Source organism: Numida meleagris, chromosome Z (assembly GCF_002078875.1).
Source record: "Numida meleagris isolate 19003 breed g44 Domestic line chromosome Z, NumMel1.0, whole genome shotgun sequence".
In the NCBI taxonomy this organism is placed as follows: domain Eukaryota; kingdom Metazoa; phylum Chordata; class Aves; order Galliformes; family Numididae; genus Numida; species Numida meleagris.
The window spans coordinates 49,429,782-49,449,271 of NC_034438.1; the positions used below are offsets into that span (position 1 = coordinate 49,429,782).

General features: G+C 40.0%; 1 protein-coding gene across 6 annotated transcripts in view; it reads right to left on the minus strand.

Annotated features, from left to right (window-relative positions):
* Positions 1 to 19,490, minus strand: part of PAM (peptidylglycine alpha-amidating monooxygenase) — a 141,357-nt gene that overhangs the window by 56,067 nt on the left and 65,800 nt on the right. For all 6 annotated transcript variants that reach the window (XM_021380517.1, XM_021380515.1, XM_021380514.1 and 3 more), the window contains 3 exons: positions 13,925 to 14,012; positions 6,329 to 6,414; positions 4,542 to 4,625 (listed from right to left, as the gene is read on the minus strand). In XM_021380517.1, coding sequence (XP_021236192.1) covers positions 4,542 to 4,625; positions 6,329 to 6,414; positions 13,925 to 14,012 — 258 coding nt within the window. The remainder of the gene's footprint in view (positions 1 to 4,541; positions 4,626 to 6,328; positions 6,415 to 13,924; positions 14,013 to 19,490) is intronic.

Sequence of the window (19,490 nt, forward strand, 5' to 3'; positions counted from 1 at the left end):
GGAGAGCGAGGTGCTGCCAAGACGAGAGACGGTGGAAAAAGGGGCGAGGTCTCGTGATCTGCAAGTTTTTATACTGCGAGCTTTTATCTTTTCCCTCCGGCTGGAAAATGGTAACAGAGGAGCAAAGTACCATGGGGAATGTAGTAGTCGTCCTCTTCTGAGAACCAGGTACATCCACTACATGATGTTATGATGTGGAGTACCAATAACCGAAAATCATAAAACCATGACAACAATGCAACAGGTTACAAACACAGAAAGTGATAGAACATGATTACCTTTCTTTCCTAACAAGTTAAAACAGATTATTACTGACAACCTTTAATTACTTTGATTCTAGGGAATGTTTTCATATTCTCACATGCTCGGAACTACAAAGGTAGTATGACAGGTAACAAACCATATTAGACTTTGTTACAAAAAGTCCAGGATGAAAGAAATTCTATAGATTGGGATTTTATGTATTTTTTAGTAAAACCTGAAGCCATCTACACAGGAAAATATAAATAGTGTAACAACTGCACTGCATATCTCTACAATGCAAATATTAAGTTTGGTACCTTCATAGACCTTAAGATTGCTAGATTTATTTTTATTTCAATCTGAATGCTGAACACCTAGGAAGTAATAAAACAACAAATTTGTGACCGACTTTTTACACGTAACTATCTGCTGTCAATAAGAAGTCTGAACAGCTTATACATTTGCAGTTTTCAGAAAAAGTGGAAAAAGTCAAAATGAGCAATTATTTTTCTTCTAAATGGCTTTTTACACATAGCCCATCCAGCCACCCTTCCTCTCCTTTACTTTCACTGAATCCATTTTTGGTTGCTGCCTTATTTTTTAGTAAGGTGTATTACAGACAAGATACAGAATGCTTTATTTTGATCGCAGAGCATAAAATGTATTCCTAAATATGAATATTTAAATATGGATTATAGTTAAAGAGAGAAGAAAAGCATAATTAGCTTAAAGCTTAATTACTGGATCAAGAAATGAAGAAATATCCCTTTTACAAATAGTTGAAAATAATAGTAGATAAACTTCAGCTAAAATACAATATATCCCCCTGCCCCCCAGAACTGATAGGAAGTAAAGTTCTGTGCTAATTCCTGAATAATTACTATTTCAAGTCAAACAATTTATACTTGCAATGACTTACATGTGAAAAAAGTAAACTCCGAACACTGCTTCTGAATTCTTGATGTTATTGAAAGCGTAACAAGTTAACTGAGTATATTTCATCATTTGTCCTCTATTCTGAACTGCAATAACCATGCAATGAATATACGAAGTGTAATAAGTACATTCTTCATTTTGAAAAACGACATTTATCAACAGACATCTCATCCCACACAAAAAAACCTTCCTTTAGGTAATTCCTTAAGTGTGTAAGTATCTCTAAAAGTAGGCTGGGGTTCTGTATTGGGTATCTCTCAACACAAAAATTAGGGTTGAGGACACTAAAATTGCTGGATTTAAGTTACATTTTTTACTACTGGAATTTTCACAGACAGAATCAGATACTTTCAGAAAAACAGTTAAAAAATGTAATTTTTTTTTTAAACTTAACAACATTTTCAGGCCATTACATAAAAAAATGAAAACTCTGAAACTGAAATAAAAGTAGAGCACATCCTGTCAAATTCCTTAACTATTGAAACAGTACATGATAATAGCACTGTCTCCTAAATTATATCATTATCAGTTTCTGCTTTCTAAATTTCCATACTCCTAGATGTTTGTATGACATTGATTGTATGGAATCCTGCACAGACATGCATGTAACAAGGAAGGCTGTCATGCTGAGGTGCTGGTTTTTATTTCAGGTGCTGGTTTTTATTTCAGGTGCTAATTTCTTTCGTTTCTTTCTTTCGTTGAGAAAAGGGACTTTATGACTATGAGATTTGACAACCAAGTCAGTTTACTAAAAACTAATTCTCAACACATCCTCAAATAATGTGCAATAGGAATTACTAATCTCATTTTTTTTTTCATATCAACATACACATAAATTATACTTAAAAGAGAAAATGAACACTGAGAACTCTCACTGTCCCCACGCAATAATGAAGACCAGGCTCTCAACTAACAAGTTTTCTTTAGAGGTTTGTAACTTTAATTATGCATGATTTTAGCAGGCGAAGAATCGCAGGCTGTACATGTCCATGAAAATCAGTTCTTTCAACTTCTGTCACGCACACTTACACACATGTGCCATTTAAACAGTTCCAGCATACTCAGCTTATTCATCCTCCTTGATCTCCCACATTAGCATTATTGTCATTATGCCACATTACGTCTTCGTGTCACAGAAGAAACTGTACCATCAACCTCAGAAAAGTTATAAAGACAGTAGGACACTGTTACTGAAAAAGATCTAGATGAGTATTGCTCAAACTTGGCAGCAAATAGGTGTACATAAGAGAGGCAGAACTGTAAGAGGAAGCTGTTAGGTACATGGCTGCTTCTCCATTCAAAACCAAGTATGATAAGTGGATCATGTACCACAGTATCACAGAAGATTCAGAGGCCATAGGCATAGGTCAGGAACTATGGGTGCAATGTATATTCCTCCCTGTTCTTTACGCCTTCTACAGCTTTAATTTCTGTTCAGTGCTTCTGGTTTACGGTTTTTCTGAAGTGACTTCTACTTTCTCCTATCAGTACTAGGAAATCAGTCTCATTGGTAACGACACTGTAACTATTAAAGATTTTTTTAAATATGCCTCTTGCTACGCACATTTTCAAAACGCTGTAACTCTTCCTTATTTTTTGTTATTATTCAGTTTACTTCCCCTTTACAGTCCAACACTTTATCTCTTAGTTCGTAACAATCTCCACATACTTGTTTAATTTCTACACAGAAAGGTATGACAGAATTTCTCCAAGAGTAAGGAGATCCACAGGTTTCTTTGTTTCTTAATGAAACAGAAGCTCTAACACAAAGATTTGACACGGCAAAAATAAGAATTTAGGCTTCTCAAAGATGTCAGAATAATCCAGTTCAAGCTTAAGGAACATATTATAGCATGGAATTTTAGAATAATAAATAATCTTATTTCAAAAAAAACTCAGATGACACAGATAGGAGCACCCCCATTTTCATAACCCCTAACCCTCATGGGAGACTTGGAGCTATCCCATTATCTACTGGAGAGACAACTCAGCAGGGCGTAAGAAAACCTGGAGTTCTCCGGAATGCTTGGATGGTAACTTCCTTGTCCAAGTGACAGAGGAAACAATGAGGAGAGATATTATGCTAGACTTCATTCTCACCATCAGGAAGGGGCTTCTGAGGAAATGTGAAGTTCAAGGGCTGTCTTTGCTGCAGTAACAGTGAAAACAGACTGAGAGCAGCCATGCCAAGAAGGACTTGAGGGCTCTGGTGGACAAAAAAGCTGGACATGTGCCAGCAGCATCCACTTGCAGCCTGGAATTCCAACTGCATCCTGGCCTGTATCAAAAGAGGAGTGGCAGCAGGGCAAGGGAAGGGATTGTCACCCACTGCTCTGGCCTTGTGAGGCCCCAGCTGGAGTACTGTGTACAGGCCTGGGGCCCCCAGCACAAGAAGGATGTGGATCTGCTGGAGCAGGTCCAGAGGAGGGACATGAAGATGATCAGTGGGCTTGAGCACCTCTTCTACGAAGAAAGGCTGAAAGATCTAGGCTTTTTCAGCCTGGAGAACAGATGGCTCCAGGGAGATGTCATTGTGGCCTTTCAGTATTTAAGGTGGACTACAGAAAAGATGGGGAGGGATTCTTCACCATGGAGTATAGCAACAGGAATGGAGTAACAGCTTTAAACAGAAAGAAGGTAAACTCAGATTAGATATGTGGAAGAAGTGGAACAGGTTGCACAGAGAAGTCGTGCATGTCCCATTCCTGGAGGTGTTCAAGGCCACATTGGGTGGGGCCCTGGGCTTGCAGTTGGGTGAGAACTAGATGGTCTTTAAAATCCCTCCCAAACCAAACCATTCTGTGGTTACATTAACATTTCAATGTACGTTAATGCAATCCAAATTCTCACTGACAATAATAAGTGCATTACCATGCTTGAAGTGATTTTCACCTTTTTTGAAATATGAAAAACACTGTTTCCACTATTTACAACTCTTAGAATTCCAAACACAGACATGCAATTGATTGGCAAGTATATGTCATCTTCTGCATCAGGAGTTCAAGCAAGGTTAAGCATGTTCATGCGTATTTGTTCAACCTTCTAAAACACAGTTCTAAATTACACAGGGGCAAATAATTTTCCCCCTGAACTTAGAATTATCAATCTACTTTATTAATTTAAGTCATTTGCTCTGTATCTTTTGAAGACAATAAATCTATTCACCAGAGAGAAAGGAAGTTTATTAAGAAGTAAAATTAATATATAAATTTTATTACAAATATGACTGCAGATCTTTATCTTTGTGAGTGGTGCCAGCAGAGAAATTTTTTTGTGCAGATAATACAAATATTCTTAATGACCTGAATTTCTGTATTTCTGTAACTGATACAACTTACAGAATGAAGTTCTGAAATACATACCTCTAAAAGCACTGATGTCACCGTAGTGTACCTGCAGTACAAAAAATTTGCTCCCTGTTTCTCCTCCAACTCTGAATCCAACACCTAAGGGTAGGAAAACACAAGGCTTTCAGAAACAATAAAATGTAATATAGTTCACCACTGCTGAACATATCTAATGCAAATACAAATCTATCAAATACAAATCATTGGAACTACTTAGAGAGAAGGGGTATAACATTTTACTGAGATAAAACTGAAGAAAGTGCTGTCCCAAAACCCAGGAAAACTTCTGTCACAGCACACTTTCCCAGACTAAGAATCTAAAACAAAATGTAGTTATTAATGATCAGATACCTACTTTAAGCAAAGAATTCTCTCAATACAAAATTCTGACCACATATTTGAGGTACATATTACACAAATCATATCATTTAAAAAATAATAATAATTAAAAAAAATCAGATTTTTGTCATCCTTGTAGAATTTGGTATAGCTTTCATCTCATTTCCCAGTCTCTCCTACTGCCTGTGAAGAATACAAACTGAGTAACACTGACTAACAAAAAATACACTGTAAACTAAGATAAGAAATAATAATTAAAAAGAGATCTGCAGTAAAATACTTTAAGACAAAAATTAACACTGTATGCTGAAAATGACTTGTGGAACTTATGAAGCTAAGTTACTTGCTAACAGAAGCAACAATGGACAAAGAAGAAAACAGAGGAATCTGAAATAATTTGTAATAATGAAATTGCAAAAGATCACCATCACCAAAGGGAATTCTTTAAACTGCTTATACAATGAATGCTCTAGGAAAGAAGCACCAAAAGCAATTTCAACTTCTGCAGACATTGAATCCCAGTAGATTAAAACCGCTCTTGGCAGGAGCTAATTTATAAAGGGGACTTCAGTTTCTCTGTTGAGAAGTATGATATCGTCGTGATAAAAAACAAAAACACAATACCACATATTTATGGGCAGCTTAGAGGCAGGAAAATTATTACAAGCTGAGGTTTAACAGCAGAGTAAACAACAGACTTCCACAGAATTTTCTAAGCAACAATTTTTTAATTGACATTCTGATAACCAAATCAACTAACATTTATGGTCATAAGCATGAAAATTGTAGCTCAAATAAATCATTTCATGACAGCATGTATTGATCATGGTTAATAAAAAGAGGCAGTAAAAGAGAAAAAGAATCTCAGTTTCAAGATTATATATAGACAGATACAACTTCTACTTGTCTTATTAGCAGCCTACAAAATTTTGATTTTAAATCAGCAAAATGGGCTCATACAATCCATCATTCAAAAGAATACATAAGCATGTTGCTCAGCTTCATGAAAATATCAAGAAATTAAAACCAAACAAAATTATCCAGTATGCTTAACACAGAAAAAAAAAATTCAATTTGTCTATACTTTCCTAAATACAAAAATATTTCAATTCAATTTCAGAGAGATTGTATTAACTGTGCCACTGAAAAATACATAACCAGTACCCTTCCAAAAACATAGAAGGAAATGTGAGGTTGATGTTATTTAAAAATAAAGCACTAACTACCAGTTACCTTTTTTCTCCCTGCTGAAGACCATAAGGATACAGCAAATAGGAGGACAAAAAAACAACCAAAACCACAAGTGGATTAGCTAGCACAATATATTCCCAGTTTATGAAGTTCATACACTTTCCATTAGCTCAACATAATTTTATACAAGTTTCCTAGATGCGCCCACTGCTTGTCTCCACATCCTCTCCTGTGCCCCTGAACACAAGGACTTTGCTTTAAAGGTACAATACCTTTGGGTAGCCTGGTAGGTGGAGCATTTCTTGCCCAAGCATACAAAATATTTGATTTGTCTTTGCAGATTCCTTCATCACAGTCCCTAAAATTATGAGGAAAGAAAACAAAAGGAATTTTTTTTGATTTTGAAATCTGAAATCAACAGATAAATTAAATGGAAAATTACTGATTTTAAGATCATAGAATCACAGAATGGTTTAGGTTGGAAAGGACCTTAAAGCCCACCCAGTTGCAACCCGCTGCCCGTGGGCAGGGCTGCCAACCAGTTCAGGCTGCCCAGGGCTCCATCCAAACTGGCCTCGAGCGCCTCCACAGATGGGGCACCCACAGCTTCTCTGGGCAGCCTGTGCCAGGGCCTCACTGCCCTAAGATATATGAGGATGTTTTTGGATGTACTTTGATCAAACACATTTCCTTAAAATGTAGATTACTTTCCTGGCTGTCATTAAATCTCCCATCTTTTTCACTCTTTTCCTCACTCAGCTTTAAGATAGTATTAAGAAAATGTAGACATGAACGTTTTAAATCAAAAATGATACTTACAATTCATCTAAAAATCACTGGCAATTAAAAGCATGCAAAAAGACTGCTTAAGAAACAAGAAGTAGATGCACTCATGCCCTTTCCTGCACTTAATACCAGCACAGTGCTGTAGTTTTTATTTACAGCACACTTTCCCAGTTTTTTTTAATGTAGAAAATTACAAAGAAGTAACAGAAGTTCATTCCAAGCTACCAGTCATGAACACGTCTGAAATACTTAAAAGAATTATGAGTTCTAGATCTGAACCTAGCCTCTGTGGCTAAAACGTTGCAACGCTGTCTTCCTTAGTCAGAAGACCTACACATAGGCCACATACACAAAGTCACTCAGCACAAACACAAGTGACAATAGCTCCTTTTGTGTGAATGGTTTTCTTGTTTGTTTTAAGAGTATCTACTATTTCTATGGACATTTTGTTACCAGAAACCAACAGACCAAACAGATTAAGAGAATGTAGTGAGAAAGTGGCTTGCAAAAAAAACAGAATCAAGGAATGGTTTGGCTTGAAGGGGTCTTAAAGACTATCTAGTCCCAAACCCCTGCCATGGGCAAGGACACTTGACTCAGGTCCAGGACCTTGCATTTGGGGTTCCTGAACTTCCTGGAGTTCACTTGGGCTCTCCTGTCATGCCTGTCAAGGTCCCTCTGGAAGACATCTCTTCCCTTCAGCATGTCAATTTCACCTCACAGCTTGGCATCATCTGCAAACCACAGTCAATCATACTGCCTACGTTACTTACTAAGATGTTAAATAGCATCAGTTCCAATACCAACCCCAAGGAACAACGATTTTCTCCACGTGGACACTGAGCTGTTGACCACAACTCTGAGCGCAGCTACCCAGGCAATTTTTTAACCAGAGAGTGGCCCATCTCACAAATCTATCTTCAATTTAGAGACAAGAATGTCCTGCACTTCTCATAAATTCAGGTGGATTACATCAGCTGCTCTTCCCTTATTCACCAATGCCGTAACCCCTTATTCACTACAATCCTTGTAGAAGGTAACCAAATTTACCAGGCACAATTCGCTCTTAGTGAAGACATATTGACTGTCACCAGTCACCTCTGTTTTCCATGTGCACATGGAAGGCAGAGCTTCCTCTGTTTACTACTGCTGGTAAAACAAAAACTGGGAAAAATAAAGCTTCACACACAGTATGAAAAGAATAAAGACATAAAAGACAAGGGCTTTTAGCACATGCAGGCTCCATAGTTTCTCTGTTGAGGATGCCTGAGACTGTTAGCTCTCAGATGAGGATCCATCCTGGTCTGCTCTCCTTCAGAGATAACTAGTTCTAACTGTATATAGGAAAAAGCAGCTCAGCTGGACACGATGAGTTTCTATGATTCCCAGAAGTCTTAACACAGCAAAGCAGTACTGTTTTCTTCTAACAGAAAGCACTGCTATGATTGCTAGACTACCTACAATAAAGGGAAGATGTCACTTCTTCCCCCTTGCTAGTTTTGCTCATAATGCATATTTCTAGAACTCCACAACTAATCTGATCTCTCTACCCTTCATGTCCCCCATCCCACCTTCGAGTGCAACACATCCCAAAGAGAAATATCATTTCTGGAGAAGACAAATTTATTTAAGTGAAAAAAGTCATACACCTGCAGGTAAGAATCAGTGTAGCTTTCAGCTGGTGCAAGTTAACGTCACAAAAGACTGCAGGGATCTAACCAGCTATTGCACTGCGCAGGTCAGAGTCTATTAAGGAGACTAGCTGGGAGGAACAAGAGCAGAAACCAAAAGCAAGCAGAGTCACAATTCTGCAGCCACCCTCTGGACCAGCTAACCTTCATTGAACCACAGTACTTGCTAAGGTCTATCACATAGGGATACTCTATCACAACAGCTAGGCAAACTAACCTACCAAAGAAAAGCTGTTCCAAACTGCTCTTGGGCAGCAGGCGGAAAAAAGAATACTCACAGTGGTCTTTTGTTATGCTTAAACAATTGTCAACTTCCATGTAGGCAACAGTGTTGATCTTGTAAATTCAGAAAATAAAACCAAAGTCAAAGCAGATTCAAAAGAAGAGATAAGACAGTTGACGAACAGATTTAAAAGCAGTACAAAGGAAGCAGTAGCAGGAAGCTAGTAAAAAGTCTAAGTTTACAAATACAAAAAGTATTAAACTATTGCTTGAGAACAGTGTTTACTGATTGCTTCTTGTCTACTTCCTCACACCTTCCCTGCATTGACTTTGAAAGATCTCACAGACTTTACAAAGACTTCACAACCTTGAGTAAGCTCAGTAGCAAGTTGTTAATGACACTAGGGTTTAGACTAATTACTTAGTCTGAAAGCAAAATATTTTACTACATCATCAACACCAGCATTCTGCTATCCTCTTAGGATATTTATATTATTCATAAAAACAAAACCAAAACTTCTTCAATTTATTTCTCTATTATGTTCTCCTTGTTTGATTCTAACCAAGACTTTAAAAAAAAAATGTTTGAGGTGTCTGAGTAAGAAAATTCATAATTTTCAGTTGTTGATCTGAGTGGCACAGAACATCCACGTCACAGAAGTGATGACACTATGAAACTACACTTGGACATATTAATATTTATACTGTTGCCCCCCTCTCACAAGTAGTTAAATACTTATCTTGCAGAACCAGTCTTAACATTTTTTGCAATCTTTACTGGAACTGGTGTCAATGGTTTACAGGCGTTAGGCCCGATTCCGTGACAAAGGGGACGGGGGACCCAAGGGCCCACGTCCCGGGAAAAGGGGAAAGGGGAAAAGGGTAGGGAGATGGCCCTGAGAGCAAAGAACAGCAGCAACAATCTGAGGAGAAACAAACTAATTTACTAAATAAAATATCGGAATGCAAAACAACACACTATAATACAATATAATTACAATTTAAGCTGATAAATCCAATACAGAGAGAGAGAAAGTCCCAAAATCAAGGTAGGCCTTACTCTACTACCGACGATAAGACGGCTGGAGAGCGAGGTGCTGCCAAGACGAGAGACGGTGGAAAAAGGGACGAGGTCTCGTGATCTGCAAGTTTTTATACTGCGAGCTTTTATATTTTCCCTCCGGCTGGAAAATGGTAACAGAGGAGCAAAGTACCGTGGGGACTGTAGTAGTCCTTCTCTTCTGAGAACCAGGTACATCCACTACATGATGTTATGATGTGGAGTACCAATAACCGAAAATCATAAAACCATGACAACTGGAGATGCAGGTCTCCCAGTCATAACCTTCCAAAGCCATCTTCTACTGCCAACAAAAGCAGCTAGTCTAATGGAGGAATTACTGGGTGGTGATCTATGGCCTGTATGTAAACACCTGTTTACACTGGACTGCTATATATAGTTGCCGTACCTAATCTCATTAAAGACTATGTCTATGAATCATCTGAGATGGGAACTCATTTCAGCGTAAGGTTTGACACTGCATGAGACTTGTCATAGCCTTTCAGAGGCTCAGAAATTCTGAATAACAATCTATGGAGAATGAATCAGCTCAAGCATACTACTCTGATTTCAACAGTTTATCAGTTGTGATAATACTCAGATGCTTTTAGTGCCAATTATGATCAAGGAGCAGAAATCCTCTTTTTTGTTTTCTTTAAGAACTTTGTTTCCATGGAAGCCCTAACAGCACAGTCACCACAATTGCTTATACAAAATTGTTTCTTGCGATTGGAAATCAAATTAAGCCAGCAAATTTACATTAGTAGTATGTTCACTTATGTAGCAATTACTCCCTACACTGACTTACAAAAATGTGCAACAGGTTCTCTACATTTGAACATTTACATAAACAATACAGAGAAACACTTATAGGTATACACATACATGTCTATACACATACATACTACATCACTTGCACAAAAAAGGCAAGAAAACAAGGTTTAAAGTTCTGCATTTATGTAGAAGAGATGTGATGATGTTTCTAGCCTTGCAGATGACTACTGGCCGTGCAAAATGAAATAGTACAGTCTGCTGCAACAACAGAGATATGAAATGATGAGACAAGGAATGAGGAATTTTTCAAAACGTAAAATGAATACTACACCTCAGAAACTACATGTAGGAAAATAAATAGTAACATTTAATCAAAACCTGGATATAAAAAAATCAGAAATATCAGATTTAAATACAACACTAAGTATATTTCATCATTTGACAGGCAGGTATTAAGTACACCAGTCAAGAATGAACGCCATACTGCACACACTGCCACTGGTGAGTCCTCTCTGCTGGGCAATCATTTTCTTCTAAGAAAAGTGATGATATAGTCAGGGAACAAACAATTACCAGAACTCCAGTCATAAGCCTGATTTGAGTCAAAATTCAGCTTTGAAGATCTTCACGATTTTCCAGCTTTTGATTCATCTCTTCATGTTTGAAAGTTCAGGAATCAAACATCACAGAATCACAGAATGTCAGGGATTGGAAGGGACCTCAAAGATCACGCAGTCCAATCCTCCTGCCAGAGCAGGAACACCTAGATTAGGTTACACAGGAATGCGATCAGATGGGTTTTGAACACCTCCAGAGAAGGAGACCCCACAACCTCTCTGGGCAGCCTGTTCCAGTGTGCTGTTACTTGTTACTGTCACTGTGAAGAAGTTTAACATTTAAGCTAGATCTTCAGAACATCAGCTAGACGCGATTCAGGCATCACTTCATGTCTTCATCTCGGTAAAATTATTTCCAGACATGTTAAATCACACTACAAACACAATCTACATGATTTTAAATGGCACACAAGACTTAGTTTTAAAAGGTCATGTGTTGTTACATTTTTGGATATAAACTCTTTAAAACTATATTCTAATATTTAACAAGACAACAGAAAGAACACAGAAAAGCTGTTTGCTGAGAACATAAATCAATGGAAATTCAGTGCTTTCAGAGTTGAATTTTTTTTTGAACTTTTAAATTAGCTATTTTTTTATGAGAAAAGATTGTAACATTCATTATTGATATTAGAACTGTTAGCTGAGAGGAAAAAGGTAAATAAAACTGTTTATGAAAGTTTACTGTATCTTCGAAGTATTGATTAAATCATCTCCACCAACGATGAAGAGATTATTAGAAGTGCTACTTTTTTTTTCTTTTTTTAATAAAATACACTATACTATTAGCCCTAGAATCCAAATCTAGTTATCTTGTTGGTAAGTATTTAGAGGGTAGAATGAGATTACAGAACTCCACCAGAAAATCTGTATTAAAACTGTTATAGAGGTCAGAATAAGTTGTACAAGCTTTACATGGTCTGTTCAAGTATTGTACCTGGTCTTGCCTGAAGACTTGGAAAAAATGTGAGAAATTACTGATAGATTAGTAATTTCACAGCCATCCCAGTCTTCACATTATCAGCAGTTTTAGTGGCACTGAGAGCTTCTATCTGCTCTCACAGCTTAGGCATTTTGGAGGTTAAGTCAATTACCAAACCACTTGACACAGAGAATTTGTTAAACTTAATCTTCACTTTGTTTACTTTCTTCTGGACACCTGATATAATATTCTTCCATACAGAAACGAAGAGAAGCAAAGCCAGGGACCTGGCTTTCTCTAAAACTACCCCCAGTAGTTTCCTCTCTCACAAACTGAAAAATTATGAAGATAAGAAAGATGAGGAATGCACAGAAAAATACTTGTTCATAAAAATATGATGTAAGGGAAAACACTCAATGGAATCAGTAAATACTATCAAAAGTAGATATTTCCCCACTGTCACAGAAATGAAGACACAAGGTTGTTTTGTTACTGACTGTTGTCTCAAACAGCTTGAAATACGGCCATAAAGTAAAAAAAAATTACGCTGATTATGAAAAAAAGGGGAGGAGGCTTTGACTTATGCCTATTTGCCTCAAACTGTCAATTGACAAATGTGTTAACTAAAGTTTGAACTTAGTTCCTACTTTCACAGGAACTGCCAAGAATTAAGATTACAGAGCATGTTTTGAAGTCTTTATGACCAACCTCCCTGAGCCTCAGAGTGTTCTCAACAGAAAATTCTCAGCTACAAGAATTAAATCAGATTCTCCTCCCTAGGAATATTAAGCAAACTTAGTATCTTTTTCCAGCCCACGAAATCCATCCAAAGAGCAACGACAGAACTGTAAGGGCATAAAGGAGGAGACAAAGTTTTCCTGAAACCAAAAAATTCCTGTTATAAGATTCCTTTCCAAACTCATAAAATAGTACCTGTTAAATTCAGATGATTCACTAATTATTTGCAGGAACTTCATCTAGATACTGTAACTAGTATGTCTGTCAGAACAGAAATGTAAGTAAATGCTGACCAAGACTTTGAGAAAAAACTGCATTATGTACAGTAGTTTTGCATGTAGCAGTATTTCTTCTCAAAGTTTCCTTGCTGTTGAAAGTTGACTACACTTTTCCCTCAGTAAAGGAACTCTGAATATATATATATACACATATCCTTACACAGACATAACTTCACATATGTATCAATTAAATTCATAGTATACTCCACGTTTTAAATATTTAAATATATGTAACTAGATCTATATGCGCATAAATATAGTAATTAGAGATGCTACAGCTATGTTAGAGACTACTGGCAACTAGACTTAGAATAAATTAAAAACACCCTGGTATTTTTATCTCATCATCAAACTGGCATCACAGAAATCTTCTGTATAAGCAGCTATAGCCTGCCTCATGATTCCCATGGATAACTTCATCTCCTCTGTAGCTACACATGCACTTCAGTATTTGATTACTTTGAAAAGCAGGTTATTATTCCAAATACAAAAATGACTACATCCTTCTAATTTGAAGCCTAGATTTCTTGGTATCCAGTGGCATTCTGTGCACTGTAGTTCCTGCCTCCTTCCTGAAAACAGTGAAATTTTTTTCTTGCTCCTTATAGACGATGCATTTAAGAGAAAAATAACAACAAAAAGCACAAGTGTAGAAAGACTGTAATGTTATATGTTTTTTTCCTTCCAATTTTTGCTACTTCTCAAAGGAAGGGTAAATGTGGAGGCAATCAACAGATGAACAGTTGGGTACGATAATGAAAGCAAGCTTCCAACACTTACCAGTAATTTTCATTAGAAGAGGGTTCATTACATCCGAAGAGTAACATGTGATGGACAGTGTCCATGCTGGCATGAGGTTTAAAATCAACTGAAAAACAAAATGATAAAATAAATAAGCTATCCTTCCTCTCACCATAATTTACACAAGGAAGAGCATTTTGTGTTAATATTTCTCTGTAATGCTAGAAACAAGGTATGCATCCCTCTCAACCATTTATTTACCTTTTGCGTTCCACTTACAAGCTATCATAGAACCACAGAACCACAGAACCACAGAACCACAGAACCACAGAACCACAGAACCACAGAACCACAGAACCACAGAACCACAGAACCACAGAACCACAGAACGGCTTGGGTTGAAAAGGACCTCAAAGATCATCGAGTCTCAACCCCCCTGCTAAGTGCAGGGCCGCCAACCACTAGACCAGGCTGCCCAGAGCCACGTCCAGCCTGGCCTTGAATGCCTCCAGGGACGGGGCATCCACAACCTCCCTGGGCAACCTGTTCCAGTGCGTCACCACCCTCTGTGTGAAAAACTTCCTCCTAATATCTAACCTAAACCTCCCCTGTCTCAGCTTAAAACCATTCCCCCTTGTCCTATCGCTATCCACCCTCACAAACAATAGATCCCCCTCCTGTTTATACGCTCCCTTCAAGTATTGGAAGGCCACAATGAGGTCTCCCCGGAGCCTTCTCTTCTCCAAACTAAGCAAGCCCAGTTCTCTCAACCTTTCCTCATAGGAGAGGTGCTCCAGCCCTCTGATCATCTTGGTCGCCCTCCTCTGAACTCTTTCCAAGAGCTCCACATCCTTCTTGTGCTGGGGGCCCCAGGCCTGGACACAGTACTCCAGATGGGGCCTCGCAAGAGCCGAGGGGGACCACCACCTCCCTCTCCCTGCTGACCACTCCTCTTTTAATGCAGCCCAGAACATAGTTGGCCCTCCGGGCTGCCAGCGCTCACTGCTGGCTCATGTCCAGCTTCTCGTCCACCAGGACCCCCAAGTCCCTCTCCGCAGGGCTGCTTTCAAGTACTTCTTCCCCCAGGTTGTATAAATACCTGGGATTGCCCTGGCCCAAGTGCAGCACCCTGCACTTGGCCTTGTTGAACCTCATTAGGTTCTCATGGGCCCACTTGTCCAGCCTGTCCAAGTCCCTCTGGATGGCTTCCCTTCCTTCCAATGTATCGACTGCACCGCTCAGCTTGGTGTCATCTGCAAACTTGCTGAGGGTACACTCGATTCCATCGTCTATGTCATTGATGAAGACATTGAAGAGCACCGGTCCCAGCACTAAGCCTTGGGGGACACCACTTGTGACCGGCCTCCACCCTGACACAGAACCATTGATCACAACCCTCTGGCTGCGACCAGCCAACCAGTTCTTAACCCACCAAACAGTCCATCCTTCAAATCCATACCTCTCCAATTTGGAGAGAAGGATGTGATGAGGGACCCTGTCAAAGGCTTTGGAGAAGTCCAGGTAGATGACATCCATCGCCCTCCTCCCATCCACCGATGCCGTCACTTCATCGTAGAAGGCCACCAGATTGGTCAGGCAAGATCTGCCCTTGGTGAAGCCATGCTGGCTGTCTCGGATCACCTCCTTGTCACGTACGTGCCTTAACATGACTTCTAGGAGGATCTGCTCCATGATCTTCCCAGGCACAGAGGTGAGGCTCACCGGCCTGTAGTTCTCCGGGTCATCCTTTCTCCCTTTCTTAAAAATGGGAGTAATGTTTCCCTTTCTCCAGTCACCGGGGACTTCACTGGACAGCCATGATTTTTCAAATATGATGGAGAGCAGCTTGGCAACCACATCAGCCATCTCTCTCAGAACCCTAGGATGGACGTCATCCGGCCCCATGGACTTCCACACATCCAGTTTCATGAGGAGGTCTCGAACTTGTTCCACTGTTACAGTGGGACAAAATCCGCTCCTCTCACCCACACCTCGAGGTTCAGGGTCCTGGCAGACACGGGGAGCCTGACCACTAGTGAAAACCGATGTGAAGCACTTATTGAGCACCTCAGCTTTTTCCATGTCTGAGGAAGCCAATTCTCCATCCTCATTTACCAGAGGGGGAACAGTCTCCTTGACTTGTCTTCTCTTGCCTATGTACCTGTAGAACCCCTTCTTGTTATTTTTCACATCCCTAGCCAAGTTCAGCTCTACCTGCGCCTTGGCTTTCCTGATCCTATCTCTACACATACGGACAACAGCCCTATATTCCTCCCAGGCTACACAACCCTGCTTCCACCTCCTGTACATTTCTCTTTTTTCCCTCAGTTTGAGCTGCAGGTCCTTGCTCAGCCATGCTGGTCGCCTGCCTCCTCTGCTCAGTTTCTTTTGCTGGGGAATGGAGAGCTCTTGCGCTCTCAGGAGGGTGTCCTTAAAGAGCTGCCAGCTCTGCTCTGTTCCTATGCCCTTAAGGACAGTTTCCCAGGGGATCCCACCCAGCAGTTCCTTGAGCAGCCGGAATTTTGCTCTCCTGAAGTTCAGGATCCTGACTTTACTCTTTGCCAGGCCTGCATTCCTCCAGATCACAAACTCCACCAGGGCATGATCACTACAGCCCAGGCTGCCTCCAATCTTAACCCCTCTAATGCTCTCCTCCACGTTGGTGAGCACCAGGTCCAGTAAGGCTTCACCTCGGGTTGGACTGTCTAATACCTGGACAAGGAAGTTATCCTCAACAGACTCCAGGAATCTGCTGGACTGTCTGCCGCCCGCCTTGCCGCTATCCCAGCAGATATCCGGGTGGTTGAAATCCCCCATCAGGACAAGAGCCCGCGAACGCGACACCTCCTGCAGCTGGAGCAAGAAGGCCTCGTCCACAGGCTCCCCCTGATCAGGTGGCCTGTAACAGACCCCAACCACTAGATCTCCTTTACTGGACCGATCGCTGACTTTAACCCATAAGCTCTCAACCTGGTCATGGCTGTTACTCAGACACAGCTCTTCACAATCTATCCACTTCCTAAAGTAGAGGGCAACTCCCCCTCCCTTCCTGACCTGTCTGTCCCTTCTGAAGAGCCTGTAGCCCTCAATCAGAGTATTCCAATCGTGGGATTCGTCCCACCACGTTTCCGTGATAGCAACCAGATCATAATTTTCCAAGCACATCACGGTTTCCAGTTCCTCCTGCTTATTTCCCATGCTGCGTGCATTAGTGTAAAGGCACTTCAGCTGGGCTTTCCAGCAAACTTTCCAGCACACACTTTCCATTCAGTTCATTCAGCAGCCTCTCTCCCAAGTTAGATCTGTATCTCATTTACTCATTGAAATAAAAAAGCTTCCACTCAAAACACTTCTGTGTGGCTTTGGCCACAACAGCCCCAGGCAATGCTACAGGCTTGGGGCAGAGTGGCTGGACGATTGTGTCAAAGAAACAGACCAGGGGGTATCAGCTGATGCTCGGCTGAGCATGAGCCAGCAGTGTGCCCAGGTGGCCAAGAAGGCCAATGGCATCCTGGCTTGTATCAGAAACAGTGTTGCCAGTAGGAGTAGGGAAGTCATTGTCCCTCTGTACTCAGCACTGGTGAGGCCGCACCTCGAGTACTGTGCCCAGTTTTGGGCCCCTCACTGCAAGAAAGACATTGAGGCCTTGGAGCGTGTTCAGAGGAGGGCGACGAAGCTGCTGAGGGGTCTAGAGCACAGGCCTTATGAGGAGCGGCTGAGGGAGCTGGGGTTGTTCAGTCTGCAGAAGAGGAGGCTCAGGGGAGACCTTATCGCCCTCTACAACTACCTGAAGGGAGGTTGTGGTGAGCTGGGGGTCTGCCTCTTCTCTCTTCTAACTAGCGACAGGACAAGGGGGAATGGCCTCAAGTTGCGCCAGGGGAGATTCAGGATGGACGTTAGGAAATACTACTTTTCTGAAAGAGTGGTTGGGTGCTGGAGTGGGCTGCCCAGGGAGGTGGTGGAGTCACCGATCCTGGAGGTGTTCAAGGAACATTTAGACATTGTGTTAAGAGACATGGTTTAGTGGGGTTATATTGGTGGTAGGTAGATGGTTAGTCTGAATGATCTTGTAGGTCTTTTCCAACCTTGCTGATTCTATGGTCCCCAATAGTTAAGTAAGACACTAAGCAGACATATCAGTATATCCTACATCACAGTTTTTGTTGTAACTAGTGTAATGTAAATTTAGATTCAAAATTTGCATTTTGTGATTTAACAGTACCTTTTGTTTTTAAACTTCTTTTCAGCTTTTTCATCAAAATACAAACATGAAGTTACAGTTAAGAGCAACTATAACCTTGCACAGTGGTTGAAGACCAGTATTTTTCCAGTATTTCAGTTGGTTTATGCTTTTGCTGCACCTTTCTTGGGACTATACTTCCAAGAAGAAAATTATGATTAATTCTCACTAATGTGGTAACTCCTTTGGAATGGAAAATAAGATTCCCTTAAAGACAACACAATCTTGTTGCCAAATACTTCTCATTGTTAGAAAACTGGAAGAAGATCATTATTCAGTATTCAAATGTCTGTTAGTTATTAAGCACCAGAAAGTCATTGTTTTCATTTCTCAAATATTCAAGATCCCGCTCAGTACTGAAAAAAGATTACCAACATCACAGTGTAGTAATACTGATCATAAATGTACAATGACAGCATTTCTAAAAATAAAACAAGCTACACTATGTAACTTCCTCTGTTATTACTGAAATGCTGTGCCAGATGCAAGCAATATAAAGGAATTTTTCTTCATATGTGATAGAGAAAATGGCTAGAGGGCTTTTAACCATATTCAACAGCAGAACTTTCAAAAATTAGTCACTCTTGACCTTATACATAGACATTTAGGAGTCTCCAAGTGCCTCTTCAAGGGTCTTAGCATGGTCAGACAATGAAGCTGTAGACCACATAAACCAATTCTGCTCCAGACATTTGCAGATTTATCAGTATGTTAACAACAGCTGACATAGAGCTCCTGAGGTGATTAATGATGTGGATTATTGTCCCAATTTTTTGAAAGGGAAAAAAAACCAAACAGTTTTCAATCCTACTTTTTAGAGCTCAGGTTTGTAGTGAAATGTAAGAAAATAATATTGCCAGAAGATAAGGCACAGAAGTGAAAAGCTAGCCAGCTTGAATAAAAGGCATGCAGCCAGGCTGGGTTGTAAGGAAACAGGCATGATAGAGTTGAGTGGCTGGTTTGGGAAATAAGGGGTGTCTCCATATGCCCTGGGAAGAGAGGAAGCAAAGACTACCACATATTCTTAAGAATGAACTTGCAGAATTGTTCAAGTTGCTTGAAAGATTAAAGTTCAAAGACTGTATGGCAGCCATCTTTTTACTAGCAAATTTTACTCAGTCCATAGCCATAAAACTGATCTCTGCTACAGAAAGACCTTTTGTTTTGGTATTTTTATCGTTAACAAAGTGAAACTACGATTAACTCATGCATGGGACGGATAATGTGTCATGTTACGCAGACTAGGTTTTCAAGTGTTTACATTGCTGTTGCCAATGTAAGTGAAAGGAAATTTCTAAAGAGTTCATAAGCAGTTCATAGATGTGAAATATCATATTTCTGGCAGAACTCAATACCTGTACAAAA